The sequence below is a fragment of the Echinops telfairi genome, unplaced genomic scaffold (assembly GCF_000313985.2).
Source record: "Echinops telfairi isolate 266 unplaced genomic scaffold, ASM31398v2 ScPeMD7_7469;HRSCAF=8507_0, whole genome shotgun sequence".
In the NCBI taxonomy this organism is placed as follows: Eukaryota; Metazoa; Chordata; class Mammalia; order Afrosoricida; family Tenrecidae; genus Echinops; species Echinops telfairi.
In genome coordinates, this window is record NW_022111372.1 from 44,056,428 (window position 1) to 44,066,112 (window position 9,685).

General features: G+C 34.2%; 1 protein-coding gene across 1 annotated transcript; it reads left to right on the plus strand.

The window, feature by feature from the left end:
• Positions 1-500: 500 nt before the first annotated feature.
• On the plus strand, positions 501-1,439 carry LOC101641565 (olfactory receptor 2L5-like). Its single transcript, XM_004697228.2, has one exon. It carries the CDS (start codon positions 504-506, stop codon positions 1,437-1,439), a length of 936 nt encoding a protein of 311 aa, XP_004697285.1. The 5' UTR covers positions 501-503.
• Positions 1,440-9,685: the final 8,246 nt, after the last annotated feature.

Genomic DNA, 9,685 nt, shown 5'->3' on the forward strand with positions numbered 1-9,685 from the left:
ATATATTTATGACAATGTGCTTATCTTCTAATGCTTGATTCCTAGATCCACAACACTGTCTAATATATTGGGCCATCGTGTATGAGGAGCTATCCTCTCCAAATCAGCCCCTCACACTTCTTATTTATGAATCAATAATTGATTTTCAAGGCATATGATTGTGAATATAAAGCTTGATCTGGACTATCTCTTATTCTATTTAGGAAAACAAAACATTTACAGTCGATTAATAATAGAAAAACCTATTCTTTTCTTTCTTATAATATATTTTGCAATTTTCTTTTTTAAAATTTGGTGAGAAATATTGACCTCCTGTTTTTTCTATAACTTAAAATATTAGATTTTTCCAAAAGTTGTTAACTTAATTTTTTTATTTATGAGAAGTAAACTTTATGACTAACTTGTAATATGTGTAAACTGAAGAAAAAAAGCGGGAAATGTATTTTCTTAGCTAATTATTTATGTTCTTCTGTCTGTGTTTAGAAAATATTTATGAATACCTGATGGAAAATTATAACCAAACATCAACTTATTTCACCTTATTAGGGCTGTTCCCACCATCAAGAATTGGCTTGTTTGTATTTATTCTCATCATTCTTAATTTTCTAATGGCTCTCATTGGCAACCTGTCCATGATCTTTCTCATCTTCTTGGACAATCATCTCCACACACCCATGTATTTTCTACTTAGCCAGCTCTCCTTCATGGACCTGAATTACATCTCCACCATTGTTCCCAAGATGGCTTTCAATTATCTTTTCGGAAACAACTCAATCTCCTTCATTGCATGTGGCGTCCAGAGCTTCTTCTTCTTGACATTGGCAGGTGCAGAAGCACTTCTCTTGGCATCTATGGCCTATGATCGTTATGTGGCCATTTGTTTACCTCTTCACTACCCTATTCGCATGCGCAAGAGTGTATGTTTGCTAATGATTGTCGGAGCTTGGATAATGGGGTCTATCAACTCCTGTGCCCACACTGCATATGCACTCAACATTCCCTATTGCAGATCTAGGGTTATCAATCATTTCTTCTGTGATGTTCCAGCCATGTTGACTCTGGCTTGCATGAACACCTGGGTCTATGAGTACACGGTGTTTGCAAGCACCACCTTCTTCCTGGTGCTTCCTTTCATCGGCATTACTTGTTCCTATGGCCGCTTTCTCCTCGCTGTGTACCGCATGCCCTCCTCGGAAGGGAGGAAGAAGGCTTATTCCACCTGCAGCACCCACCTCACGGTGGTGACTTTCTACTATGCACCCTTTGCTTACACCTATCTACGCCCACGAGCTTCTAGATCTCCAACAGAAGACAAGGTTCTCGCTGTTTTCTATACTATCATCACTCCAATGCTCAACCCAGTCATCTACAGCCTAAGGAACAAGGAGGTGATGGGAGCCTTAATGAGAATCAAAAAATCTTTGTTAAACTGTAGATAAAAGTGTCTGTAGAGGTTATAGGTCTGGGTTACTGGTCCAAACTATAGAAAAGTTAACAGTTATGAAAATATGATTCAAAATGAAAATAAAATAACTTATTTTATAGGATTAAAAAACTGATATTTGATGTTTTGTTGTAATGATTTTTCCATCGATGTTAATGAAATGCGTTTCCCAAATATTTCTGAACAGTGTTTTGTAATGTAGAAAAAGTAAATAGAGAGTGCTTAACTTGAAGTTAGTATTCAGTATATAGTCCGACTGTATTTATTTATTTTCCAATGTGAATTAACTAGGAGAACAACACAGTAAATATTTCACAATGGCAGGCTATAACTGAAAGCAAAGGAAACAGTTTTATTTCTATTTTTTTCCTTATCATGAGTGTAATTATTCTTATTTTCCTAATGTTCAGAACTTGCATGTGTAAGACATGCAAGGAGATTGTCAGATATATTCAGAAGACCTTATGTCACTATGGAAAATATATGTTTATGTCTTCAGTGAGATTAAGTTGGGTAAATGATAAGTAAGTGGTTTATTCCAGTCAATAATTAGAGTTGAGAAATTATCAGCTGATGTTAGAGAATGAGAGCGTACTTTATAAAAATGTTTATGCAATTTATACAACTTCGGAGCTGTTCAGATAATACTTTCACAGAACAAACTGAATGACTTTTTCTTCACCAGAAGTTTCAACATATAAATGTTTTAAAAGCCATTAAAAATAACCAATATTTTATATGATTATTTTATATGGTTTATATTGTGTCTCAGTCGAAACTTATTATTGATTATTGATTCAATCACTAGGGGCCATTTTTAATCCAAAATATTTAAGAATATTAAGCAAAATATTTAAGTATATAGCATATTAAGATTGTATCATTTCATATTTTAAAAATAATACACACCCAAAGTGACCAAAACCATCCTTTACCCATAACCTATTATAATATAAAGTTATTTTTGACAACATAATAGACTTTTTTAGCAGAATTAATGTAATTAAAAAATATATGATACCTAGAATAATAAAAATTAATCACAAATATGGTATTTAAGTAATTTCTGCTTATAGCTTATCAACTTATCACGTTATCTTAAATTTATTAATTTGTTTTCCAATATAATAAAAATAGTTGAAAGATATACAGTGAAGTTATTAATATGCAAAATAATATATTAAAAAGATGATTGCATAAAGCAGTACTGAAATTATAATATTGGAAGGATATAACTGAATTTTATCTGTCTACCTATGTTTGTATCATTAGTAAATTGACTTTTAATACACCTGTGAAAATAGAGGGACATAATGATCAGCACTCCTTGGCCCGAGTGCATCCTGTGTCATTAGTGACCTGTTAATGCTATCCATTTCTTACAAGACTTTCTCAAGTGAATAAAAGACAAATGTCATACAATACATATAATAGAAGCCAACAGCAAGAATTTTTTGGTCTTCGTTGAGTTATATAAAATGTTAGGTGAAGGAATGAGAAATGAATATGTACTTTAAGTATATTCAAAGTATATATTTTGAGTATTCAGAAAAATCACTTTGTTCATATGATGATAAGCAAAATTACTGTCAGTTTACCAAGCCAGAAGTTTGTGTTAAGATTTTTTTAATTAACAATTTAATTTTGATTTTATTTTTATTCGTTGTATATGGGAGGGACACTCCTGCAAGTGATTAAAATTAAGTTGGTTAGGATTATGCCCAGCTATTTATAAAGGAGAAAAATGAGCAATTGAGAATCATGTATCTCATTAGCCAGAGAACCTCAAAATGAATATTTTGATAGGCTTGAGGACTGAGATAAGGAACTTTAGTGGCATATGCAACATTCAACCATTTCAAGGGGTGGGTAGAATATGATAAAGAAGCAATGGTATTTAAGTAGAAGCCTGAGCTACACTAAAGGCATTAGCAAAAACAATAATCCAAGAATTGACAAAATACCACTTGAAAATTTTAAACATTCTGATAAAGCACTGGAAGCACTCATGAGTTTATGCCGACAATTTTGAAGACAGCTACTTGGTCAACTAACTGGAAGAAATTCATACTTGTATGCATTCCAAAGAAAGGTCAGCTGACAGAGTGCAGAAATTATCAAACAATATTATTAATATTATATACAAGTAAAATTTTATTTGAGATCATCCAACAGTGGTTGCAGCAGTACATTGATAGGGCACTGCTCAAAATTCAAGCTGGATTCAGAAGAGGACCTGGTACAAAATAGAACATTGCTGATATCAGATGGATCTTGACTAAATGTACAGAGTACCAGGAAAATGTTTACTTGTATTTTAATGACTGTGCAAAGACACTCAGCTGTGTGAACAATGGAACACAATGGGTATCCTTGAGTAGAATGGTAATTCCAGAACATGCCACTGCACTCATGCCGAGCCTGTGCATGGATCAAGAGGCTTCTGTTGGACCAGAGCAAGGTAATACTGCATGGTTTCAAATCATGAAAGGTGTGAGTCAGGGTTGTATTCCTTTACCATATTTAGTCAATCATTATGCTGATCAAATAATCTGAGATGTTGAACTCTATAAGCAATATAAAAAAAAGAAATATCAAGATTGAAGGAAAGCTTATTCACAACCTGTGATATGCAGATGACAAACCTTGCTTGCTAAAAAGTGAGGAAAATTTAAAGCATTTTCTGATGAAGATCATGGATTGTGGGCTTAAATATAGATTGAAATTCAATGTAAAGACAGGCAAAATCCTCACAACTGGACCAATAAACAACTTCATGTACAAAGGGAAACAGTTTGAAGTTGTCAAGTGTATCAACTTGCTTTGATCCACCATCAATGCTCATTGAAGCATGAAATGACACATTGCATTGGGTGTTCTACTGTATAAAATCTCTTTAAAATGTTGAGGAGCCGAAATGTAACTTTGAGGATTAAGATGTACCTGACCCAAGTCATGGTATTTTCAACCACCTCATATGGACATGAAAATTGAACATTGACTGAAGAAGATCAAAGCACAACCAATGCATTACAATTATGGTGTTGACAAAGAATATTGAAAATTATCATGGTCTAAGAGACAAATCTGTGTTGGAAAAAGGTATGGTCAAAATGCTTCTTGAAAGTGAAGATGGAAACATCAGGCGAGAACACATTGCTGGTAAAGTAGAAAGGCAATGAAAAAGAGGTAGACCTTCAATGGCATGGACTGACACAGTGACTGCAAAGAATGGATCCAAGCATAACAATTATTAGGAAAGGTTAGTTCCGGGAATTGCGACCCTTTGTTGTACATAGGGTGGCAGTGAGTCTAAACAGGAGAGAACAACAATCATTGCATAGCGGAATACATGTTGGGCTGCTAAATGCAAGGTCAGTGGTTTGCAATGAGCCTTTCTGTTCTCATTCATTAAGATTTACAACCAAGATGACCCACCTGGTCAGTACTCCTCTGCTCGATAAGGTCACTATGAGTCAGAATGTGTTTGAAAGAAGTGAGTTTAATTGGTTGTTTAACACTGAGATATAGTTTTAAATGAATACATTTAATAACTCATAATTGCCTTTATACTGAATAGAAGAAACAGTACATGATTCAGTGTGACTCACATTCTCTAAAATTGCATGTTCAAAGAAGCTGTATAAAGTACCCCGGCTGTAAACCAGTATTTGAAGTATATACTATAGTATGTTTCTATCTATGTCACAATATCTGTACAGCTTTAAAAATTATCTATGGTTAATGTTGATGATTTCTTAATGTGGATTTTTACAGAAGTATATGGTTTATAAACACAAATTCTCACTCTGCATTCTCTTTATGATGTTTATGTACCATTTAGCCCTAAAATGTTATTTTTTATTATTTTCTATTTGTATAAATTTCTAAATGATTGAAAATATTATGTCTCTAAATATCAAATAAAATTGTTAATTTCTAAGTCATTAAAGTAATGAAAGATGTTATGCAGTTTATTTGAAAACCTGGAAGCCATCAGAGAATTTTCCTTTTGATGACAGCTGTAATCTGATTACTAAAATGATAAGCAAAATTTCCCCCAAATAAGAACTTTTAAAGTTCTTGTTGTGGATGTAACACATACACTAGAGTTCATTTAGATGCTTAAATAAGCCATTTTTTCTTTGATGGTGTGTGTATATCCTTTGAACAATATTAGTGGTATTGAAGGGGAAAGTCCAAGATGCTATGAAGGCATGGGTTTAAAAAAAATAGAAGCAATACTTATGGAAAGAATAAAAAATTTAGATAATCCAACAAACTGATGCAACATTGGAAGTGCTCACATCGGTCAGAACAAACAAACAAAAACACAAAGGAAGACATCTACCTAAACAACTGAATGGAAGAAAATCATATATTCATGTCTGTACTACATCCAAAGAAAGATGATTAAACAAGATGCAAAAATTATGAACTAATACAAATATCACTCATAAGTTAAATTTTGCTGAAGAAAATAGTGCAGTAATTGGTAGAGAATAGCCAGCAATTCAAACCAGATTCTGAAGAAGATGTGGAATGAAAACTATCGCTGCTCCTGTGGGATGAAAACAGACTACCAGAAATATGTTTGCCTGGTTTTTTATTGATTATATAGGTAAAATATTTGAGGATAGGTAATGAAAAAAACTATGGGTACTTTTGTGAAGAGTGGAAATCCCAGAACACTTAATTGTGCTCATAGGAGACCTGTACATCCATCAAGAGGTTGTTATTTTAATATAACAAGAGAGAATAATCCCTGGTTTAAAATCAAGAAAGATTTGTGTCAGGATTGTATTCTTATAGCAGATGTTTTCAGTCAGCATACGGAGCAAAAGACAAATTTGATACGCTAGCCTGCAGGAAGCAGACCGAGGCACCAGGATTGGAGGAAGGCTCAGTAGCAACCTGATAGAAGCATTGATTGCACCGCTTTGCTTGCTTAAAGTGAAAATGACATAATGATGAAGATCAAGGCTAACAGCCTTCAGTATGGATTATCCCTCAATAGAAAAGAAATTAAAGTTCTAACAATTAGACCCATAAATGATAACATGATAAATGGAGAAAATATTGAAGTTTTCATGGATTTAATTTTACTTTGGTCCACAATCAATACCTTGGAAGCCTCAGTCAAGAAATCAAATAATTTCTTACATTGGGCCCATGCACTAAATGACCTCATTGGAGTGTTAGAAGGCAAACATGGCACTTTAAAGAATAAGATCTGCCTAGCCCCAGACATGATACCAGTCAGCTTATATGAATGTGAACATTGGTCATTAAGTAATGAAGACTGAGGAATCAATGCCTTTGAATTGTGATGCTCAAAAAGGAGATTGAGTAAGCCACGGATTGCCAAAAGAATGCACAAATCTGTTTTGGAAGATGTACAGTTGAATTATCCTTTGAAAGGAAGAGATGAGACTTTGTTTCACATACGGATGACATATTATTAAAAAAAGAACAGTCGCTTGAAAATTATATCATGCTTGGTAAAGCATAAGGTCAGAAAAAAAAAGAGAAAGAGCCTCACTGAGATGCATTAAAACACTAGCTGCAATAATGGAATAAAACATAGTAAACATTGTAAAATTGGTGCAGAACCTGGTAATGTTTCATTCTGCTGTGTGTAGGATTACTATGAGTCAGAATGTATAGAAAGTCATTTCATCAAAATAGACCTAGTATTAGATTCCCGCCCTAATAAGGACGATGACGAAGGTGGAAGGCTCAGGTGATTCAATGGCATTTAACAAAAGCGGTGGGTAGGAGAGTATAATGATGGGTGAGGGAATCATTAAAGAAGATTGGGGAAATACCAGGCAGAAGTAACACTGTGCATAAATTCAGGAATCTATATTAACTTTATATTGTACTCAGCATGAACTCTGTAACAGTGCAAATGCAGTTAAGAAAACAGATGTGAAACCAGTTTAATATCAGAGACCCTAGTGGGGAGAAAAAGCAAATCTTTCTCTTTTTAAAGCATCTAATGGACATCTAAAATGGCAAGGCCAACTGCTATACAATCAGGCTTTAGTTACAAACAGATATTGTCCCTTTTCTTGACATTTCCATGAATTTCTAACATTTGAATAAGGATAAATGTAATAAAATAAATCAAAATTTGGAATAATAAGATTAGAAAAACGGTATGGCATTGGGAATATTATGCATGAAAACAGTATTTAAAGAGACTGAAAGAAATAAAAGATGAAAATGAGTATCTTCCAGGATATATTTTAGCCTCTTTAAACTTCCTATTCAACACAGAAAATCTAAAGCAACTAGAAGAAAAGATAAAGTAAAAGATAAACAAAATTCTCAAATGATAGCTTGAGAAGACAAAGTAAACTATTTTAATGCAATGTTCAAAGACCTGAAGTTAGAAAATAAAAGTGGAATAACATTGTCAGCATTTCTCATACTGCATGTTTTGAAGAATAGAATCCATGCCTCCTTTAAATATTGAAATTATAATAGGCAAATTATTGGACAATGTGTAATAGGAACACATGATGGAATGAATACAAGAAGTCACTGTCCTAAATAGAATTGGTCTATGGTCAACTATTTCAAGAGATAGCGTACTATGAAGAACTAATGGTACTGAAAAAGAAGTCCAAGCTGAATTGATGCCATTGGCTTTTAAAAAAAAAGAAATTCTCCAGGGCTTGTGGAATTCCAATAGAAAAATTTAAAGAAATTTATTCACGTAAGTAGGTACTCATTAGTCTATGTCAGAAATATGGAAAAAAGCCTACATGGGCAATCAAATGGAAAATATCATTACCTATTCACATTCCATAAAAAGTGAACCAAATGAATGAGGGAATTATCAAATGATATCATTAATAAGATAGGCAAGCGTAATTTTGCTGAATGTATTAAAAAATGTTTAAAGCAGTACATTGACAGGGAGCTGTCAGAAATTTAAGTTATATCTGAAGCAAAATGTGGACAGAGGAATATCATTAGGGATGTCAGATATGAATCTTGGCTGAAAGCAAGATGTTTCTTATGTTTTATTGACTGCACAGAGTCATCTGACTGTGTGTTAGTCTGGGTTGACAAGAGAAACAAAAGAGAATCGAAAGACACTTATATGTATGTAAGAGAGAACTTTATATCAAAGATCAATTGTACATTAAAAAAAAAAAACAACAACCCAGTCCAGGTCAAGTCCATAAGTCCAATAGTAGCCCATATGTCTGATACCAGTCTGTAAATTCCTCTTCAGACTCATATAACCATACAATAATGCCTAATGCAGGAAGATCATGGGTGAGTGGGTGGAAATTTTTGTGGATCCAGTGACTGTGGAAGCATCTTTGTGCTGGTGTGAGTCTCCACGTGGCTCCTCCAGCTACAGGGCTCTGGCTCTATTAGCATAGCTCCATGTGACTTGTCAACAGGAATGTCTTGCAGGCAGTCAGTGCATCTGACCTTCAGTGAGCTATTTATCTCCTTCACATCTGCAAAGGAGGTCATCAAGCTGCAACCTGATTGACAGGCTAGACTCGACCCTTCCCAAGTTGACAGGAGATTCTGTAATTGCCACAGTGTGGATTACAGAAAATTATGAATAACATTGCAAAGAATAGGTATTCCAAAACACTTAAATATGATCATGCAGAACCTGTATCTATGTTCCAAGTGATAGTCATACAAATTAAAAAAGAATACTGCGTGTTTTAAAATAAGAAAAAATATACATGAGGTTGTATCCTTTTACCACACTTAATCAATTTTTATGCTGAGCAACTAATCTGAGAAGCTGTATTACATGAAGAAATATTATATTATCCTTCATAATGGATTAGACATTCATGTTCAGAAGACAAAATTCTTCACACCTGGACTAATAGACAATGTCATGGTAAATGGGGAACCGACTGAAGCTGCCAAGGACTTTATTTTACTTGGATCTATAATAATAACTCATGGAAAGAGCAGTACAGAGAGCCAAGATACTGCAAAAGGCCTCTTAAGGCTCAGGAGCAAAGATATCACTTTGAATACTAAGGTGCTCCTAGCCCAATGAATCATGCATTCAATTGCCTAATGCTTGCGCTTGAACTGAGCAATGAGAGAGGATAATCAGAAAAGGCTTGGTAAAGTAGAGGGGCATTGGCAAAGAGGAAGACTCCGGGCACATAGATTGACACCGTGGCTGAAAAAATGTGCTGAAACAAAAGAACACTCAGGAAGCTGTCGTAGGAGCAGGTGTGG